This window comes from Procambarus clarkii, chromosome 91, assembly GCF_040958095.1.
Source record: "Procambarus clarkii isolate CNS0578487 chromosome 91, FALCON_Pclarkii_2.0, whole genome shotgun sequence".
Lineage (NCBI taxonomy): Eukaryota > Metazoa > Arthropoda > Malacostraca > Decapoda > Cambaridae > Procambarus > Procambarus clarkii.
The window spans coordinates 913,454-936,457 of record NC_091240.1 but is presented as its reverse complement, the minus strand read 5'-3'; the positions used below and the strand labels follow the sequence as shown (position 1 = coordinate 936,457).

The following is a 23,004-nucleotide window of genomic DNA, read 5'->3' as shown; positions in this document are numbered from 1 at the left end:
CCTGAACTCACCTGTGTAAAAAAAAATAGTTGTGTTTTCATTACGACAATGAATGATGGTTTGGGTTTTTACAAAAAACAGAGTTGTTTTGACTAAAGAACATTACAAATCACGTTCTTTAAACGTTAATGGAAACTAATTGAGTCTCCCCCTCAACCCAACATATTCAAAGAGACACTAAATAATGTTCATTTTAAAGAAACTAAACAAACAATTTAAAGGTGTACTACTACTACTAATAATAAAAAAATATTTGTAAGAAGGTACAATGGGTTGGTGAGATTAAATAAGCTGGTATTTTTACATTCATGCAAAGCCACTAACACGTATAGCGTTTCGGGCAGGTCTTTACTCTAACATATCAGGCAGGATGAGAGGGTACAGACGGGAGACATCTCCCGTCACGCAGGGTGCAGTCGCACCTCCACAGATCTTCAGTATCAGCTCTTGATACTGGTAATGGCTCAAAAGGGCCACCACTTACGGGTTATTCCTGCCCGTGCCACCTTTTGGGTAGCTTAATCTTCATCAATCGAGAGGGTACATTGTAGCAAGTTCTTATATCAACAGATAACTACAACATAAGTTGACAGAGGTGATTACACTAGTAAGGATATATAGTGTGAGTATACCTTACTAGAGTATGTGATCATACACTAGTAAGGATATATATCTTAAGTGAATAAATCCACAAGGGCCGTGATGAGGGTTCGAACTGACGTCCAGGATGATTTCAGACGCGTCTTAGCCGATTGCGCCACGACATGGTTAAAAGAATTGCAACCTGGAGTGTCAATGGTAGAGGTTATGTTATTGATGACTACATATTGGTGTCTGTCACTGAGATGCTAACGAATATAGTCCAGAGCAAGGCCTCTGATACCATAGTGGTGAAATGTAAGTAAGAGGGAGTTATCTTGAGGTTATCTTGAGATGATTTTGGGGCTTAGCGTCCCCGCCGCCCGGTCCTCGACCAGGCCTCCACCCCCAGGAAGCAGCCCGTAGCAGCTGTCTAACTCCCAGGTACCTATTTACTGCTAGGTAACAGGGACATCAGGGTGAAAGAAACATTTTGCCCATTTTGCCCATTTATCTCAGCCTCCACCGGGGATCGAACCCGGAACCTCAGGATTACGAATCCGATGCGCTGTCCACCCAGCTGTCAGGCGCCCACAGTTTAGCTATAAATAACTAAATCAAATAATACTTTAAAAGGGGAAACTAATTAAAGATATTTTTAGGGGGCACTAAATAAACATATATTTTAATGGGCACAAAATAAACCTTATACTGCGGGAAATTCTATGAGAAATACCACGTCAGGCTTAATGAAGATTAACGATGCAGGATCATGCGAGTTACACAACGGGGCGGAGACATTATCGTTGAGCAAACTTGCCTGTCTTCCCCCCCCAAAAAAAGTTAAAATTTATTACTTTTAACGCATTATAAACAGTACTTGATCAGCTCCACTGAACTCCAACCCGCGGCAGGCTGAGTGAGCTACGTCACCCGCGCCTATATTTCATAATCGTTGTATATCATGTTTGGGACGGAGCCTCGCATATTAGGACGATCAACACGCTGAATCATTCAAGGGTCGTTTGCTCTTTCTATTTTTGCATGACACCGCGTCTTCACGCTTGTATCTATATTCTTGCCTTACCACAGGGTAAGTTGTGGGTCCTCAGTAAGGGGGCATGTTGTGGGATCCTCAGTATGGGTATTTCGTGGGTCCTCAGTATGGGGTATGTTGTGGTTCTTCAGTATGGAGTATGCTGTGGATATTCAAAATGAGGGCTTGTTGTGGGTCCTCAGTATATGGTGCATAAATTCCACTCAAAAAAGGTAAGGCTACTTCTCCTGAAGAGGACGGTATAACATACAATACCATGAGAGTAATTGCTGAGCTGCCAAATAGCCCTTTGCTAGAATTGTTTAATTAAAGTCTAAGGCAGGGTGTCTTACCTGGCCGCTGGACACAGGGACTCATAATACCTATACCCAAGCCTAATTCACACACATTCAGACCAGTCTCTGACATTATGCATGTGTAAAGTTCTTGAGAGGATTATATTCGACAGACTAATGGTTTAAATTAAGCCCCACCTTGTTTCTAACTTGTATGGTTTCCTTCCTGGAAGAAGCAAACAAACTTACTTTGCTGAATATTTCATTAGAGAGGGACCAAGCACTCAGGCGGCAGTTATTGACCTCCAAACTGCTTTTGATACAGCAAACAGAAATAACCTTAGAACAACTAACCTCATTTGGAGTTAAGGGAAGACTGTTGACATGTCTCAAGGGGTACCTGAGTAACAGAACCGCCTCAGTCCTTCTCAAGGGGGTCAAAGTAAACATTGTGCACCCTTTGAATTGGGTACACCCCAGGGTGGAGTGCTAATCCCAACACTGTTCAATGTTCTGATGCACAAATTAACAATTGATATTCCAACACTACCTGACGAAGCCGTCATCTGTTATGCCGATGACATATGCATTGTTGCAAATACTCAAACTAGAATGCAAGCTCTACTTGATTCACTCGCTGCTAAAAGGATTGAATGTGGTCTTGTTATCTCTGTAACTAAATCCAGAGTTCTCCATCCCCAAGAGAAAACTCATTTCCCTGTAACTTTCAAGGTCAACAACCAGAACATTGACACGTGTAGGCAGCACAAATAGCTTGGAGTTGGTGTCAACAGTGACATTGTAAACGATCTACACCGTTGGTTAAAAGAAAGATTTAAACCACTGAAAACACTTACTGGTAAGAATATTGGTATCAATATTAAATATGCTAGACTATTCTATATGATGATCTCTAGTTGATTATCATGCCTTGCACCTAATTAACTTCCCCGCCTCTGTGTTGGATAAACTTGAAGTAGTACAGAATGAAGCCTGGATAATATCACACGTATGTATGATGGTATCCAGTATGGATACCATCATACATACGTATGGATACTATCACACGTAAATATAACACATCATAATAACACAGACATTGCAGCCAAATTAGCGTGCAACAAAGATGAAGTTGAATTAGACCTAGGTATCCCCATATATATTTATATATATATATATATATATATATATATATATATATATATATATATATATATATATATATATGTCGTACCTAGTAGCCAGAACTCACTTCTCAGCCTACTATTCAAGGCCCGATTTGCCTAATAAGCCAAGTTTTCCTGAATTAATATATTTACTATAATTTTTTTCTTATGAAATGATAAAGCAACCCTTTTCTCTATGTATGAGGTCAATTTTTTTTTATTGGAGTTAAAATTAACGTAGATATATGACCGAACCTAACCAACCCTACCTAACCTAACCTAACCTATATTTATAGGATAGGTTAGGTTAGGTAGCCAAAAAAAGCTAGGTTAGGTTAGGTTAGGTAGGTTAGGTAGACGAAAAAACATTAATTCATGAAAACTTGGCTTATTAGGCAAATCGGGCCTTGAATAGTAGGCTGAGAAGTGTGTTCTGGCTATTAGGTACGACATATATATATATATATATATATTATTACTTGTTGCTGGATGGTCTATCTTACCAAAAAACTTACTTACTTGTGGACCTGATTAACCCTCGAGAAGGTGACAAGTCCAACACAAACCAAACTAATTTATCTTCAATCAAGAACAAACGTGAAATGTATTGACTTATTGTTTATTTACTTAATGTTTGAGATGATTTGAATGTTATAAGTGGCGTTGTGTTGCTGAAGTACTCGACACATGAAAGTAGTTTTGGACCTGAGTGACCAAGAGTAGTGGCGAGGTTGTGTAGTTAAGAGGTGTATCAACTTACCGTTTCCATGATGTACTTCCTGACCATCTTGATCCTGGCGAGCCCGTGGGCCTGGCGCACCACCTGGTCGCACAGAGAGTCAGCACACGTGTCGAAGGTGCTGAAGTGCCGATCCAGACGGTACAGCTGCCCGTCCTCCTCCTCCTGTGTCCACTCCATCTGTGGGTCTCTCAATAGCTTAGCCGTGTCCCGCTGAGGGAGAACGATCTTGGCGGTGTTTAACTGGAGGAGGCGGTCTTCAACTGTGCCTTCCTGAAGCGGTGGATCCCGGTTGGAGGTGTCCGTTTTGGGTGAGGTCGGATGGTGAATGGAAGGGACACTAGCGGCCCACAGGCCGCCGGACATGAGAGCGGACACCACCACCAGTTGGAGTCCTCGGACACACACCATTATCTGTTGGGACATTCCTGAGATTAGACTTCATCCACACTATTGTACCAATCATACAAATATTAATAATAATCACAAATACAAGTAATAAAGAGACGTTGATTGCTAACATTAAGTCGATCACGGTAGATGCTTCCAATCACTGTACATCTCTCAGTAATCTGTATATAAACTGCTGTAACTATAACAACATCCGCCTCAAAACTTCATATATATAATGCTACAAATGAACGGAAATCTCCATTTAATCCCATATAACTATTAATTAAATAAATAAACATGCACATTAACATGTCTAAATGACTAGTACACAACTTTGTGTCATCCTGGCGAGGACGAGGTCATGAAGGGGGGGGGGGAGGGGGTGGGGGTCAAGGTCGGTCCCTGCCCACTTTGTAGGGAGGTTTAGGGGTCAGCTCACACACGAAGAGTAAGGGGAGACATGATAACCACCTACAAAATTCTCAGGGGAATTGACAGAGTGGACAAAGACAAACTCTTCAGCACGGGTGAGACACGAACAAGGGGACACAAGTGGAAACTTGTGTCATCTCTGTATCTCATCTGGGTACTAAACCCAGATGAGATACAGAGACGTTAGAAAGAATTTTTTCATTATCAGAGTATTTAATAAATGGAATGCATTAGGCAGTGATGTGGTGGAGGCTGACTCCATACACAGTTTCAAATGTAGATATGATAGAGCCCAGTAGGCTCAGGAATCTGTACACCAGTTGATTGACAGTTGAGAGGCGGGACCAAAGAGACAAAGCTCAACCCCCGCAAGCACAATTAGGTGAGTACACCCTCCAAAGTCGGTGATGAAATATTCGGAGCAGAGTCCATAGATTATTTTTCATATGTTCATTTATTATAAATGAATATCTGAAACCTACATCTATGGACAGCACAAAACGTCCACTAGACTGTGCGACACAGTGGTTGCAAGGATCAGGTTGGGTTACCGTTACCTGTGGCAGGTGGCTGCAGGTGACGGGTCTCCCAATCCTGAGCACTCCAGTTGCAAACTCTGTGAGCGGGAACTACGGCATGATCTCCCGCACTACATCACTGAATGCCCAGTTATTAGACCTTTCAGACCAGTTGGCATGAGGTACCTGGAGCTTTGCAATTACTTTATTCACTCTCGTATTCTTGAAGATATCCTCACAGTATACCCAAAATTTGCCAGTGCAGGCTATTAAACACATGGCTCTGTATGACTAACCATCCTGCGAGATGGGGACTTGTATTACCACTGCTACCTTACTCACTCTTGTGTTGTTGATATCCTCAAAATGCATCCGGAGTCTGCCAGTGCAGACCGCTTATCACATGCCTCTGTATGACTAACCATCCTGTGTGATGGGGATTTTATAGCATCACCTAGTTAGCTTTTTTGACACACTGTACTCCACTTCATATAGTCTAGGGTAGCTGCACTAATGCAGATGTACCTCATAACTTAATAAAAAAAAATTATAAATGAATTATATTTTATAATAGGGGTACCACCTCTGGTGCAATTGAAGGGACCCACAACCTCGAAGAAGAAAATAAAGAGTGTTCAAAGAAGACCTTGTGGATTCTCACTGAACACTTTAATCTTTTTTTCTCCTACCACCCATATTCTTTTTTATTAATTTTGTTTTATTTTATTTTATTGCATTGATACAGTTTACAGAGAACACACACATATATAACAATATAACAATCAGTGTTCGAAGACCTCGTCCAGCTCCTCGGAGGTTGGGTGTGTACCCAAGATACAGCACGCATTTCCCCTCTGAACTGCGACACTGAGGCGCTGGAACATGAAACTTGCCGCTCTTGAGTCTCTAGTTTTCCCAATGAGGTCCTCGCTCACCTCCTTTAGGAACTTAAGTGCACATTTACCCCAGGCGCCCAGAGTCTCAGAGCCTATCGGCACGAACCTGTAACAACGTTCTAGGTCCCTGTATTTTATAATTATATTATATTTATACAATATAATATATAGATATAATAAATATTGAAAAGGAAAACAGTCTTATCCATTACTAATTACTTCATGAAATAATAAGCAAATGTTACATGCACAGAGTGGATAATAATATTGTTTAACTCGAAGCATAAACTCCAGTGCATACTGAGCGCTTATACTGTATATAATTGTTTTTCGTCATCAATTACGAAACTACAATTCTCAAATTCAAACTAGTCATCAACTCACCAAACCACCGGTTTTCAAGACAAGCAGCAAGCAAAATTAAGCAACACCGCCACCAAGACCAACAATGCACCTGCACCATTAAGACTCTGACAATGCACCTGCACCATTAAGACTCTGACAATGCACCTGCTCCATTAAGACTCTGACAATGCACCTGCAGCGAACAACCAATGCCAACCAGCACAAAAAAAAAATCATTCCTATCATATGAGGGAGCACAGCATATATTACCATACATCACAATGCCACTACGCATCAATTCGTATCACATTACCGAAAACACTATCAGAGCCAAAGTGGTTGGGCCACTCACTATACCCTGTACTCCCTCATCTCCACTATATATCCCAATACCTGTTCAAGTTTACCTGTAGCCTTATCCCCCTCCCCCACCTTACCAGCTCTATGGTCACCTGAAGAAGAGGAGGAGGAAGTTGGCGATCTCCTGGTGGAGCGCGTAAACTCCTGAGAGTTTAAATGAACAAATCCACAAGGGCCGTGACGAGGGTTCGAACCTACGTCCGAGAGGTTCCCCAGACGCTGCCTAATCGACTGAATTTCTGTGTGTCCTGAGAGTTTACTTCAGTCCTGGACTAAAGTGGTTGCCTTAATAACCCTATAGAGATTAATGGACCTTAAGCCTAACACAAACCAATCCAAACAAAGAATATATTCACCGAGAAGTATACTACATTTTACACTGAGTTTACTTTAGTCGTGGACCATGTCCAAGATTATAGTATACGTGCTGATTGGTCAGTAAGCATTTCTATGGCCTTACTAACCTTCATGGGATTGATAGGCTTAAACCCCAACACAAAAGCAAACTACACAAATCTTCAATTAATATTTTTATTACAGCCTATTGTCTATCAAACAATCCATTCATGAGATACAAGTAGGCATAAATAAACTGGGATTCTCTCGGACGTAGATTCGAACCCTCGTGGATTTGTTTATTTGATGCATCACGCTATTGTGATTTCAGTGTGTAATCAAGTAGGTATAATACTGCAAGTAATGAAGGTTCCACTATACCTCGTAGGAGCACATATATAAATGTTGGCATACGCGCTGATACATCCTAATATGTGAGATAAGCTCCACCCACGGTTATCTCAGCTAAACCTGGAGGTCCACAGTTTTACATTAAGCTTTATCTTTAACTGGGAGGAGTTAAGTGCAATCAGTGATGCCAGAGAGTCGCTTCTAATTAATGTGTCAACACCGGGTACACGCACTCGTTGGAGTGCAATTGAATGTGAACATATCCAAGCATATAGAGACAGCTCCATCCTTGATGTTCAGCAAGAAATGTCCATGTAATTTAATTGAAACTTTAACTGAGAACGGCTGAAAACATCAAACTGGCTAGATTAAATGAGGCACAAAGATGACATTAAAAATAACATTAAAAATAGTGTGAAGGTTTTATGGCACACAGACCAGTTTTATTTATCTTGCAGACACTATAGTAACATGAAATACTGATAATCCGAGATGTGGAAGTATTTTATAGTCAACAATAACCTGATTAAACACACTATCAGCTTAGAGGAGTATCCCCTCAATCACAAAAAATAGACACAGCATTCTCCTCTGATGCGACGTGTCTAGCTAAATACAATTTTAATTTACTGCGTACTAAGCGAGGCGAGGCTGACAGTATCTTGAAAGGAGGACAAATGAACAGGAGAAGCTTTATTAGAACCAACGTGTTTGGCAGCATAATATAAGGGCGCCACAGCGGTGCCCTTATACTGCGTCATCCAGTCCAAAATTGGGTTCAATTAGTTAGATAAAAAAAGGATGAAATTCGAATATTTATCTTAATTTAAGACATGTTTACCACGACAAACATCGGTAAACTCAACTCGCTTCGCCAACTCGATCGCTGGCAGACGGCTCTAATCGCCCTTGATGGTTTAATTCCCTCTTCTGGGTTTTCTTTTTAGAACGTGAAGATTTACTACATTATATTATATTTTCTAAACTCAAAAGAGACGGAACTTGTATTTTATCAGACATTAAAACATCCACTTTCCTAATCTACATTTTCTTCTTGTGATTACAAGTATATTAAACTACTTTACCAGATATGACTCATTCACGAATATATTCCGATACGTGTCTACGTCAGCCTTTCCAGGCCTCTACTGGCTTCCTCTTTGCTGAGTTTCAAGTATTTTATTGCTACTTTTGCCAGCCTAAGCGGGTGCCCCTGTCTTCCGTCTGGGTATCTTCCAATATATTAATATGTCGGCCTTGCCGGTTGTCTCCTGATATCATAATGTGTACTCACCTAATTGTAGTTGCGGGGGTTTAGCCACGGCTCTTGGGTGCCACCTTTTAACTCTTAAACGACTGGTGTTGAGGTTCCAGGGCCTATTGGGCTCCTTCATATCTACATTTAAAAACTGTGTATAGAATCTGCCGTCACTACTTCCTTTCTTGGTGCATTCTAGGTGTGCATTATTCTAGCACTGAAAATTAATTTCTATGCTCTCTGTGGCTAATTTGGGTACTTAGTTTCCATCTGAGTCCCTTTATTCGCATATGCATGCTATATAGTCTGTCCTTGTCTGCCTATCAATTCATTTGAGTATTTTGTGTGTGGTAATCACATCTCTCCTGTTGTTCTCTTTTCCTGTGAGAAGAGGTTTAACACCTGAAGCCTTGTAGTTCATACCTCTCAGCCCTGTCTTGAAGTATACCTCTGAACTTCGTTCAGTTTCGTTTTGTGTTTATTGAGATAAGGACGCCACGTTGACGCTGTATATTCCATAAATGGTCTGACATAAACGACATACAAGATTCTGAAAGATTCTTTGTTCACATTCCTAAAGAAAGTTCTCATATTAGCCAACCTTCCGTATATGGCTTAAGATATTCTTTTGTAGTGGGCTTCTGGTGGCACGTTGGGGATAATATCATCTCCCAAGTCTTGTTCTCTGTCCAATTCTAATAGGATTTCCTCTCCTGATACCTTGTGTCTGGTCTCCAGTTCCTCGTACCCATCTTCATTACTTTTCACTTGATAGTTGAACTCAAATAGTCACTTAAAGAACCATATTTTAAATTTGTCGAAGTCCTCTTGTGTTACATGCAGTTTTCCATTGTATTTGTCTTCATAATTTTTGCATCGCCAGCAAGCTGTGTGTGGAAGGAATCTATCTCCTCAGGTAGGTCGTTCACATAGATTAGCAACAGGATCGGCCCCAGAACGTACCCTTGTGGAACGCCACTGGTAACATACCACGTCTCTAAGGTCTTTCTTCTCACTGTGACTTTGTTGTCTGCAGTAAAAGTACTCCTATACCACTGGATAATTTTCCGTGTTACTCCTGCTCGTTTCTCCATTTTGTGCACTAGTCTTATGTGGATACAGTGTCGAAGGCTTTCTGACAATCCAGGAATATATAATCCTCCCCACCCTTCTCTAGTCTGGTCTCAGTCGTCTGTTCATCGAACACTTATCAAGTTTGAGAGGCAGGATTCTGCCGCTCAAACCAGCGTTGCCCATCAGCATGGCAGGCAGGCAACGCCATGCTGGTGTTGTGTTTCAAAGTCCCTGCTCTCCTGATGTTATACTAGTCACTTTCTTATAATCTTTTTCGTTATCTTGCATGATATGATAACACATCTTGCATGATAACACAACACATGCTGGTGTTGTGTTTCAAAGTCCCTGCTCTCCTGATGTTATACTAGTCACTTTCTTATAATCTTTTCCGTTATCTTGCATGATATGCAGATAAGGGGACACGGACCAGTAGTTAGTACCACCTGGCTGCTTCCTCTTCTTATATTTTAGCACTACAGTGGCTGTCTTCCAACTCTCTGGCTGCTCTCCTGTTTCCAGCGTAATACAGTTGCTTTCATTTTCAACTCACAATCAAGGATCCCGGGTTTGATTTCTAGGTAGGAGAGAAATAGGCACATTTCCTTTCAGCTAATGCTCTATTTACTTAGCAGTAAATAGGTACCCGGGGTTAGGCAACTGTTGTGGGGTTGCATCCTAGGGAGGGGTCAGGATATCGACCATTGGGGGGGGGGGACCTCGATATAAGCTTAATATATATATATATATATATATATATATATATATATATATATATATATATATATATATATATATATATATATACACACACACAGAGGCTAATTCCTGTCCCCAACAAAACAAATTTATTATCATAATAATAATATAACAAAACCAGCACAAGGCTTTCGCTCCCTTGTTAAGTATCCATGGCGATATCTTAACTGGTTCCACAGCCTTAGCTCCACCAGGAGGATTTTTTTTTACTTCATCTCTAGTTATCTCAAAGTCCTCAAGAGTTACCTTGGTTTGGCTGCATCCCCATTAGCTCATGAGCCTCTGTATGTGAAGACCTCCTGGAGCTCTTCTCATCTCTCATTGTCCATGAGAGCTCTCATGGACTCATTGAGCTCTTCATCCACTTCTCTTTTCTCGGTGAATGAGTCATGTCCTATTCTCAGCTTCATTAACCTGGCCGGATGTCTTCTGATATCGTAATGTGTCAGCCTGGCCGGATGTCTTCTGATATCGTAATGTGTCAGCCTGGCCGGATGTCTTCTGATATCGTAATGTGTCAGCCTGGCCTGGATGTCTTCTGATATCGTAATGTGTCAGCCTGGCCGGATGTCTTCTGATATCGTAATGTGTCAGCCTTGCCGGATTGTCTTCTGATATTGTAATGTGTCAGCCTGGCCGGATGTCTTCTGATATCGTAATGTGTCAGCCTGGCCTGATTGTCTTCTGATATCGTAATGTGTCAGCCTGGCCGGATTGTCTTCTGATATTCGTAATGTGTCAGCCTTGCCGGATGTCTTCTGATATCGTAATGTGTCAGCCTGGCCGGATGTGCAGTCTAGTCGACTCTCAAGCTCGGGTCATTTTAGGAAGACGTCGTTAACTGTCAAATCTTTGGTGTAACAAGCTGAACAGTAGTCCAGCAGTTTAATGGACCAGTTGAAGAAGACATCGGTGAGGGAATACAAATAGTTTTTACGTGGGGAAGATAATACGAGATGTTTCATATCACTTTGCGCATTTTAGAGGATGCAAGTTGTATATACCTTTACAGCCCCCCTTTAGCGTACTAATAAGGCTTAAGAAATATGTAATCGCGTTTATATCACCAGTAGCCCCTAGAGCTTGACAAGGGGATATAGAAATATTCTGATGGAAGCCCTCATGAACGCGAAAAGCTTTTATATATAAAGCTTGCTCATAAGCATGATTCCAGATATAATGATATATATATATCACCATTGTTCATCGTAAGAACTATTTATATCTAGAATAAACTAATTTTTTTTAAGCTGCAGTGGTTATCTGACTACTATATTTAAACAAATATTAATACAGTCATTTGTTTGGTATAACTGGAAAGACTAGTACAAAGTTTTATATATATAAAACAAAATTTGAAAAATAGTACATGATTCATAATAATTAAAAAAATGCTTAATTTTTAATTAAAGAAAAAAAAGCAATACATAATAAAATAAACGTTTAGCCGGACCTTCGTAAAATACATTTACTTAAAATCTTCAAGTAGAAAGTGGTTATCTGCAATGTTGAAAACCGGTTGACGGTGTTAGTTTAAGGGCCAACTAACCTCACAAAGAAGTTGCGATGACAAGCAGAGTACACATGATAAGGTTGATATTAAGAAGCGAGAGTACTAAGCCAATAACACTATATTCCGCCTGAAAAGTATGTGAGAACAGATTGGGATACAAGGACGAGGTGAAGGAACGGTGACCAACCACTTGCACCCTCGGGGATCGAGCGCCGTCCATACAAGAGGCGTCGCTGAACCAACCAGTCCATATACATCGCAGAACAAGTCTCTTTCCCAGGGCAGAGAGAGAGAGAGAGAGAGAGAGAGAGAGAGAGAGAGAGAGAGAGAGAGAGAGAGAGAGAGAGAGAGAGAGAGAGAGAGAGAAGAGAGAGAGAAAGAGAGAGAGAATTCGCCCCTCCCCACCCACTGCACCACTAACTGGGTAAACAGCACACTGTTATCTCATGGTTCCAGACGCTCCAGGTCCCCCGAGTATCACCGGCAGCAGTTTTATCCAGTCTCTGTGATTCTCAAGAGATCTGATTCATTCTGGTCAAATAGTAAACGGTGAGATTATGGATTTAACACCAATGAAGTGTCGCTCCTGCTTTTACTCACGTCATTAGTGGTAACTGGTTCCTTGAGACCAAACTCAAAAGTTCCTCGTAAACTATTACTCGTTGAGAGAGTATTAACATTAAAAATAAAGACAGAATTTAATGTAAAATTTAACTCTTTTCTTTGTATATGTTCTGTGTATATATTTATATATATGTTCAAACGTTGTAACATTTTGTGTAATAAAGTTTAAAGTTAAAATTAAAAAAATATATATTTTTATATATATTTATATATAAATATATTTATATATTTATATGATGCACATCCATGATGCACATCCTTCTGAGGTCCATGCTGGTGAAAGTCCCGAACCTTCCATTGGAAGACTCATTGAGAGCAAGCAACCCTCCCTGTAAGACTCGGCGGCCTTGGTGTCCGCGCAGCCTCCCAGATTGCTCTACCAGCCTTCCTTTTCTCCTCCCATGCATCGCACGACCTCGTTAGATATCCTACCTTAACCCCTGAGTGATTCAGCAGAAATACACAATCCTGCTTTCACTGAATACACGATCCTGCTTTCACTGAATGTTCAAATCAGTGCGATGCTCTTGCAGCCCCAGCATCCATCATAGATCCAACAAAAAACATAAACAATCCAGCTGGGATCACCCACTAGTGGAAAAAATAGTTGATGCCATCTTCAGTGCTGCAACATCAGATTAAGATAAAGCCCGCCTCAGAGCAGTGAATGCCCCCCCCCCCATGCAGGAGACTTCCTTCCGGCAGTACTCATGTCAGCAATGGGCACGCGTCTAGATTCAGAATCCCTTCGTGTAGCAGTGGCCCTCCGCCTTGGTGCCCCAATTCACACTGAATACAAGTGTATTTGCAAGAGGGTGGAAGCTGACCAATATGGACTGCATGGGTTGCACTGCAGAAACTACAAGGGCTGGCTTGCAAGACACAACGAGGTTAATGACATCATCAAGAGAAGCCTTGTTTCATCTCAGTGCCCAGCGTAGAGAGAACCTAGCATCGCAGAGGACCAAATGACCCTGCACTTCGCCCATATGGCATCATAATATACCCCTGGAGGAGGGGCAGACAGCTGGTGTGGGACTATACATGTGTATCCACCCTCGCTGACACACACACTTTGGTGCTGATCAAGCAGGGGGGAGCGGCCAATCACAGAGAAATAGCAAAATCAGTCAAATACAGGCGATTGGAAGGTCAATACACCTTTATTCCCATAGCGTCTGAGATGCATGGCCCCTGGGATAGAAGTGCCTTGGGATTTCTCAAAGAATTGGGTTCCAGGCTCACTGACATCACCAGAGACCCAAGGGCTGCCAGTTTCTTGTTTCAGCGCCTCAGTGTGGCGATCCAGAGGGGAAACGCCTGCTACGTTCTCGGTTCCTTTCCGGAAGCAGGAACTACAAGAGATCCATAACTTTTAAGCACTCACTGTATTAACCAATGTATATCTTGTAACTTTTAAATATCTAATAAAGCACAACAAAAATTCAAAAGGGGTGATAGGAGAAAAACACATAGAAACGGTACTGAAGGGGATCTAAACATTCCCTCTAATGCGTTATGTGCGATTTTCTCCGAGACTACGGGTCCCTTCTGCCAGCCAGAGGTGGTGCTCCTTTCCACACACACACACACACACACACACACACACACACACACACACACACACACACACACACACATATATATATATATATATATATATATATATATATATATATATATATATATAAATAATGTACATATATTTCATATATATGAAATATATACATATACATATATACGTACATATATATTTCCTCCGAGGCTATGGGTCCCCCTTCTTCCAGCTAGAAGTGGTACTCCCTTCCCTATGTACATATATATATATATATATATATATATATATATATATATATATATATATATATATATATATATATATATTATTAAATATGACCGAAAAAGTAAGATTAATAATTCTAACACGAATTTTCTCAATCTTTCGTACATTTCTTTTCACTGTTGGAGGTAATTCAAAAATCAATTCTCCAAAATTCATTTTTATTTCTAGTCTGACGCGACACTTGAGCGCGTTTCGTAAAACTTATTACATTTTCAAAGACTTTACACATACACAACTGAATAGAACTTACTAGATTGAATAGAATACTGAATAGAACTGAACTAGAACTTGTAAGTTCTGTTCAGTTGTGTATGTGTAAAGTCTTTGAAAATGTAATAAGTTTTACGAAACGCGCTCAAGTGTCGCGTCAGACTAGAAATAAAAATGAATTTTGGAGAATTGATTTTTGAATTACCTCCAACAGTGAAAAGAAATGTACGAAAGATTGAGAAAATTCGTGTTATAATTATTAATCTTACTTTTTCGGTCATATTTAATAATATATGTCTACAGGAAAGACTGCTACCAAAATATACTAATATATATATATATATATATATATATATATATATATATATATATATATATATATATATATATATATATATATGTCGTACCTAGTAGCCAGAACGCACTTCTCAGCCTACTATGCAAGGCCCGATTTGCATAATAAGCCAAGTTTTCATGAATTAATGTTTTTCTCGACTAACCTAACCTACCTAACCTAACCTTACCTAACTTTTTCCGCTACCTAACCTAACCTAACCTATGAAGATAGGTTAGGTTAGGTTAGGTAGGGTTGGTTAGGTTCGATCATATATCTACGTTAATTCTTAACTCCAATAAAAAAATTTGACCTCATACATAATGAAATGGGTAGCTTTATCATTTCATAAGAAAAAAATTAGAGAAAATATATTAATTCAGGAAAACTTGGCTTATTAGGCAAATCGGGCCTTGCATAGTAGGCTGATAAGTGCAGTTCTGGCTACTAGGTACGACATATATATATATATATATATATATATATATATATATATATATATATATATATATATATATATATATATAACGCACCAAAAATAAAAACATGCCGCACCAAAATAAATTGACAACAGCATAATCATGGTAAGCCAGAACAATTATACTGCAGGTACCCCACAACAAGGCTCTGGAACAAAAAGCAGATTATATCAGTAAAAGAAAATGGTAACCAATATATTTTAACCAATATATTTTTAACCAATCAGATGTCGACATGTGTGTGCAACGAGGTGTAGCGAACAATCAACAGCATATGTTGTTGTGAATTTTCAGTCGCCTGGTATTCATTGTGGTCTTGACGCTGTCCAATAAACTCGTCCCTCGGGGCAAAATTTAAAAACATTTATTGTGCTTTCGAGTCCTCAGTGTTCAGGCGTATTATGTCTTCTTGAATCTTAGTCTGCAAAGATATTGTGCGCGCGCTTAGCTGTTGTCACTCGAGAACGGTACCATCATGCCTTTAAAGTAAAAAATCCGGTTCTTTCAAGTGTACAAGCAAACCAACCAAGAAAATCTCAATAGCTGAAGTCAGCAACGACAGATGGACGGGTCGACGTCTTCATTAACAAAGATGTTGCGATTGTAATCCTGGACAACGGAGACGTCCATAAACTACTTGACCCAACACATCTGGCTGCATTGCAAGAAACAGCCCGTCCTCATAAACAAAGGCCAAGGTTCATTCCATGCACCCGCCAAACCCCCCAGTTTAAAAATGAAAAACGGTTTACACAAGACTCACAACTGATGACTTCTAGAACAAGTGCTCCGCTGACGACTTTTGCTCGACCCACAACGCTGTAAATACTTCATCCACGTACTACAAATACAAATAATCGCCAACAGAACCTAAACACCTAACCTAACCAATGACTAAATATGCACAAAATACTAATGTATATAATAATATTAATTTATACATGAGAAAATTCCAGTTTTGAATGAACATCACGTTAAAATTTTTGAATGTGTCTTTGGGGCCAATAAATACTTTACCCACGCACTTCAAATGCAAATAACTCAACAGAACTTAAACACGTAGCCTAACCAACACCTAACTATACATATAGAACTTCAGTATTTAATAATATTAATTTACATATGGGAAAAAAACTTTTTCAATACACAGTTTGTTAAAATAACAATGGACATTACCAGTAACACTGGACATTACCAGTAACAATAGACATTACCAGTAACAATAGACATTACCACTGAACATCTAGACCTATAGTTTTACACTTTATACAATGGGGCAACAAGGACAACAATGGCCGGCGGCTCAAACAACGTAACTATAAGAAGAACTTTAAAGAGGAAAAATAAGAAGAAATGGAACAAGTTTAAAGCTCAAGAATATAGACTTCAAGAACAAATAAAATAAATAAGGAAGAAATTCCATCAAACGTGTCCCCTGAAGAAAAGTGAAGCCGTCCAACAGCTGGGTCAAGCCCTGGCATTTTCTCCTCCTACAGCGACTCCTCGCGGGCATCCTCGCCAGCTTAACTACACCCAATACCCACTCAGCCACTAAATATCGTCACTCTATATAAATCTAGACTCAGTCTACATTTGATTGTGAGTCTTCAGTAACCAGGCATATGTTGATCTCTGGTTCCTATATTCCACAGTAATATTGTATCCAAAGTGCCCGCGTGAGCTGGTAAAGCCAGCACTACTAACGTTCTTCCTGGCTGTACAGAACTCCATAGTGTGCAGCTAAACACATTTAAATTTTATTTGGGAAATTACGATCCATTAAACTGAGTAAGATAAGGGTATTACAACTGTTACTGATCACTGAGTTACATTTGTGCATTTAAAACGTCAGAGTGACTCCCTAAATAAGGGGGGTGCAGCAGCTGCATGAACATCGTCGTCTCCTCCTAGCTAGGGGATGCAGCAGTCCGCTAAGACGGGATCACCATAGCCCGTGCTACTTGGAACATTTTGTTCCAGGTTGCGAATCTACAACAACAACAACAACAAAGCAGTCTGCTCTGTAATAAAATCTTTTGTCAGTTAGGTTGAGTTTTCTTGTTAATTTTGCCAGTTACTTCTTAAAGGTATTTTTCATACACACACACTGCCTCTAACAAAAAGATAGAGAAAGAAAAAATAATGAAATTGAGTAAAATAATATGTTGTTTAAGATTCGAGGATGCGAGGATGCAACCACACTGGACGGATTCGAGGCTGCAACTTTTGAAACCGAGTCTACGCAGTGTTTACTTTGATTAATGCAAGCTTCTGCACTTTCGCCTGCCGAGTGGTTACCATTTCCATTTGAGAAGGTGTCTTCAGGAACTTAATCAACTTGAGTTATTGCCACCTGTTAGTCAAGGTGTAAGTACCTGGTATCTGAGGAGCAGGTACTGCGGGCATAGAGCAGGACCTTGGAGCACGGAGCAGGTTCCTGGAGCATGGGACAGGTTCCTGGAGCATGAAACAAGTACCTTGATCATGGAACTGGTACCTGGAGCATAGAGCAGCTTCCCACGTAAGTTGTAACTCGAGCCTGTGTGCCAGTCGTGAAGGGCCGAGGTCTTTGTAAACAGGGATTGATAAAAGTCTTCGCGGAGAGCGTAGTGATGCCGCACCTTGAAGGCTTTTGTGGGCTTAGTGATGCAGCAGCCTGGAGGGCTTTTGCAGGTTAAGTGGCGAACCAGCATGCAGTACTTTTGTGATATTTTTGTAAAAACTGTACCCAAATTGAACCATGAGTGTCGTCGGGGGTTAATCACGGAGCTTAGTTAATGAGCACCAGGACGAACTAATCCTTATAGTCGATAAGTGGTGAGGTGGTTGATAATGATCACAAAAACACTTATTCAAGTATGCAGAAAAACTACATGTGAAAAATAGAGAATGCTAAACGCGTTTTCGGCTCAATTGTATATATATATATATATATATATATATATATATATATATATATATATATATATATATATATATATATATATATATATATATATATATATATATATGAGAGTGTGTATTTATTACTATATATTTGTGAAAATATATATAAGTAAATAAATATATTATATATATAATGAATTTATTTAATTTAGGTACTCAATTATATTTTAGAGAATATCTCGACTTACTAAATGAAACCTGAATTAAATAGCTCAGAGTAGTCAGCTTAGTTGTTCATGTACCAATTGGCGTCTTCATTAATTAAAGTAGGTGTTCCATTATTTTTTTATTCTTGGTCTTGTGTATATATCTTTGTCTTTTATTTTGTATATACCTTGGGTTCAGATATCTGTTATTTTTACTCATATGTATTGTGTATATAATTTATTAATATATGTTATAATCCAGGCCAAAGCGAGTGCTTTGCCTGGATTATATCAAATATATATTATATCAGCCGGCTGCTATAATATATTATATATAAATCTTATATATCTTGTATATAATATATTATAATATATATTATATTATAATATATTATATATAATATTGTATATAATATATTATAATATATATTATATATAAATCTTATATATAATATATTATATATATAAAAATATATTATATATAAATAATAAATATTATATAAATCTGCTATATATCTATAAATATAGATTATATCAATATATATTATAGTCGCTTGCTCGGCCGAGCGGACAGCACACTAGATTTGTGATCCTATGGTCCCGGGTTCGATCCCGGGGGCCGGCGAGAAACAATGGACAGAGTTTCTTTCACCCTATGCCCTTCTTACCTAGCAGTAAAATAGGTACCTGGGTGTTAGTCAGCTGTCACGGGCTGCTTCCTGGGGGTGGAGGCCTGGTCGAGGACCGGGCCGAGGGGACACTAAAGCCCCAAAATCATCTCAAGATAGCAAAATGAGGCATACCAGTTCGTACCTAAACAAAACATAAACTGCAAAAGACGTAACCCAGTTTTACATTTATTTGAAGTGTAATTTAATCATGTAATAACTAAGATTATAATCCTAAAATATGATGGTAATATTCAAGATATTTTTAAATTAAAATTTTAAATATTTATTGACACATTACTTACAAAAATTATGTTATTTTAATTCGCTTTTTATTAAATTTTACATAAAATCTCAGTATTTTTAGAAAAAAATTAAAAATAAACAATATAAATAATGGTTATCTCTGCAATTCATTATAAGAATTCCGTACATTAAAATTTTGAAAGTTATTAAACATTAGATCCTCGGTGAAAAAATGTTCATTTCAGAACCAGTAGGTCTAGTTCCCTCCTAACAATCCTAATTTTCCTAAAATATAAATACGGGTTGCTTGAGCGGCAATAATCTCCAGTAAATTTACCCTCTCGTGGTCAAATTAAATTAAAACCATTAGACGCTGGAAAGCAGCAAATCTCCTCCCACGTGATAACCAATGTTATCATCACTACCTTAATGGTCCACAGAGCCACCAGACGGGGCGCTTATCTTCAGTACTATCATCATGGACAAGAGCCATGAGGGGCAAGATGTAGTTTATTAGGTTGAAAAACCACTTGGTTGCCCCCGACCCGGCGGCTGGTCGGGGGCATCAATGACTAGAGAGCTTAACGTCCCGAGAAAGCTGGATAGACTTGAGAGTTCACTCAAGATTTCAAAACTGGTTGATGGCCGGCGAGGCTCCGGGGAACTACTGTGTGTGTGTGTGTGTACACTCACCTAGTTGTACTCACCTAGTTGTGTTTGCGGGGGTTGAGCTCTGGCTCTTTGGTCCCGCCTCTCAACCGTTAATCAACAGGTGTACAGATTCCTGAGCCTATTGGGCTCTATCATATCTACACTTGAAACTGTGTATGGAGTCAGCCTCCACCACATCACTTCCTAATGCATTCCATTTGTCAACCACTTTGACACTAAAAAAGTTCTTTCTAATATCTCTGTGGCTCATTTGGGCACTCAGTTTCCACCTGTGTCCCCTTGTGCGTGTGCCCCTTGTGTTAAATAGACTGTCTTTATCTACCCTATCAATTACCTTCAGAATCTTGAATGTGGTGATCATGTCCCCCCCTAACTCTTCTATCTTCCAGCGAAGTGAGGTTTAATTCCCGTAGTCTCTCCTCGTAGCTCATACCTCTCAGCTCGGGTACTAGTCTGGTGGCAAACCTTTGAACCTTTTCCAGTTTAGTCTTATCCTTGACTAGATATGGTCTCCATGCTGGGGCTGCATACTCCAGGATTTGCCTGACATATATGGTATACAAAGTTCTGAATGATTCTTTACACAAGTTTCTGAATGCCGTTCGTATGTTGGCCAGCCTGGCATATGCCGATGATGTTATCCGCTTGATATGTGCTGCAGGAGACAGGTCTGGCGTGATATCAACCCCCAAGTCTTTTTCCTTCTCTGATTCTTGAAGAATTTCCTCTCCCAGATGATACCTTGTATCTGACCTCCTGCTCCCTACACCTATCTTCATTACATTACATTTGGTTGGGTTAAACTCTAACAACCATTTGTTCGACCATTCCTTCAGCTTGTCTAGGTCTTCTTGAAGCCTCAAACAGTTCTCCTCTGTTTTAATCCTTCTCATAATTTTAGCATCGTCCGCAAACATTGAGAGAAATGAATCGATACCCTCCGGGAGATCATTTACATATATCAGAAACAAGATAGGACCGAGTACAGAGCCCTGTGGGACTCCACTGGTGACTTCACGCCAATCGGAGGTCTCACCCCTCACCGTAACTCTCTGCTTCCTATTGCTTAGATACTCCCATATCCACTGGAGCACCTTACCAGCTACACCTGCCTGTCTCTCCAGCTTATGTACCAGCCTCTTATGCGTTACTGTGTCAAAGGCTTTCCGACAATCCAAGAAAATGCAGTCCGCCCAGCCCTCTCTTTCTTTCTTAATCTTTGTCACCTGATCGTAGAATTCTATCAAGCCTGTAAGGCAAGATTTACCCTCCCTGAACCAATGTTGGCGATTTGTCACGAAGTCCCTTCTCTCCAGATGTGTTACCTGGTTTTTTCTCACGATCTTCTCCATCACCTTGCATGGTATACAAGTCAAGGACACTGGCCTGTAGTTCAGTGCCTCTTACCTGTCGCCCTTTTTGTATATTGGGACCACATTCGCCGTCTTCCATACTTCTGGTAGGTCTCCCGTCTGTGTGTACTCACCTATTTGTGCTTGCGGGGGTTGAGCTTTGGCTCTTTGGTCCCGCCTCATGAATTGTGTGTGTGTTGAGCTGTCACCGCCTTGTGTGTGTGTGTGTGTGTGTGTGTAGCTGTCACATACCGTGTGTGTGTGTGTGTGTGTGTGTGTGTGTTGAAGCTGTCACATACACTCTTGGTTGTGTGTGTTGATGACATATATATATATATATATATATATATATATATATATATATATATATATATATATATATATATATATATATATATATACGTCTACATTACTTAGATATATATGTTTTATTGAATATTACTGCATATTCTATATTGTTTGTTTCTTGTTTAGAGCTTCCTAAATCCCTATGACTAGTGCTCTTGCGTCTTCGTTTAATTGGAAGGGGGTTTCTCCAAATATAATCTTTGTTCGGGTTAAAGAAAAACATGTAATTACCTTTAGAATGTATTACACTTATTATAAATTTGCACAATGTTTCGAACCTACATGGTTCATTCTCAAGTGAAGGGACGGTGCTGGGCGTATTGGATTTATATCATCAGGAAGGTCAGGTCATACCATTATACCATTTTACCATACCATTGTAAATATACCATTGTCATTATATCATACCATTATACCATTTTATACGATTAGGGATAAATCCAATACGTCCAGCACTGTCCCTTCACTTGAGAATGAACCAAGTAGGTTCGAAACGTTGTGCAACCTGTAAGCAACCTGTCTTCAGCCCAGGTTCGTTAAAACTGCGGCCGTCCCCCTAAAGATACATTCAATAAAATTTAACGTGTTCTGTATTAAAAATGAGTTTATTCTCCTTTATATATTAATATTGTTATACAATAAAGTTCTGTGTATAGTTAGGTGCTTCCTGGGGGTGTGTAAAAAAAAGGAGGCTTGGTCGAGGACTGGGCCGCGGAAACTAAGCCCCGAAATCATCTCAAGATAACCTCAAGATAGGTTAGGTGTTTAGGTTTATGTTGTGATTATTTATATCTGAAGTACGAGGGTACAGCATTTACAGCGTTGTGGTTGGAATAAAAGTCGCCAGAGACTTCTCCTCGAAGTCTGCCTCACAACTGCCCAGAAAGTGGTGAAGATAGTCCGAGGCAAGAACGAACAGTTGTGCAAATAAAATATAATATTGTCATTATTGTTGAATTTTGTTCTCCTAAACCAAGACTGACCATCAATTTCGATATCCTTATCACCCAAGATTGTCAGTTGAATCGGCAGACTAAGTTTTTGAATTTGAATTTTGAATTTGAATTTTGAATGTCTGAAGAACA

The 23,004-nt window shown here is 39.6% G+C and overlaps 1 protein-coding gene across 2 annotated transcripts in view; it reads right to left on the bottom strand.

The window, feature by feature from the left end:
- The window catches only part of LOC123773881 (uncharacterized), a 288,461-nt gene that overhangs the window by 6,147 nt on the left and 259,310 nt on the right, over positions 1-23,004 (bottom strand). For both annotated transcript variants that reach the window (XM_069318603.1, XM_045767808.2), the window contains exon 2: positions 3,838-4,230. In XM_069318603.1, coding sequence (XP_069174704.1) covers positions 3,838-4,230 — 393 coding nt within the window. The remainder of the gene's footprint in view (positions 1-3,837; positions 4,231-23,004) is intronic.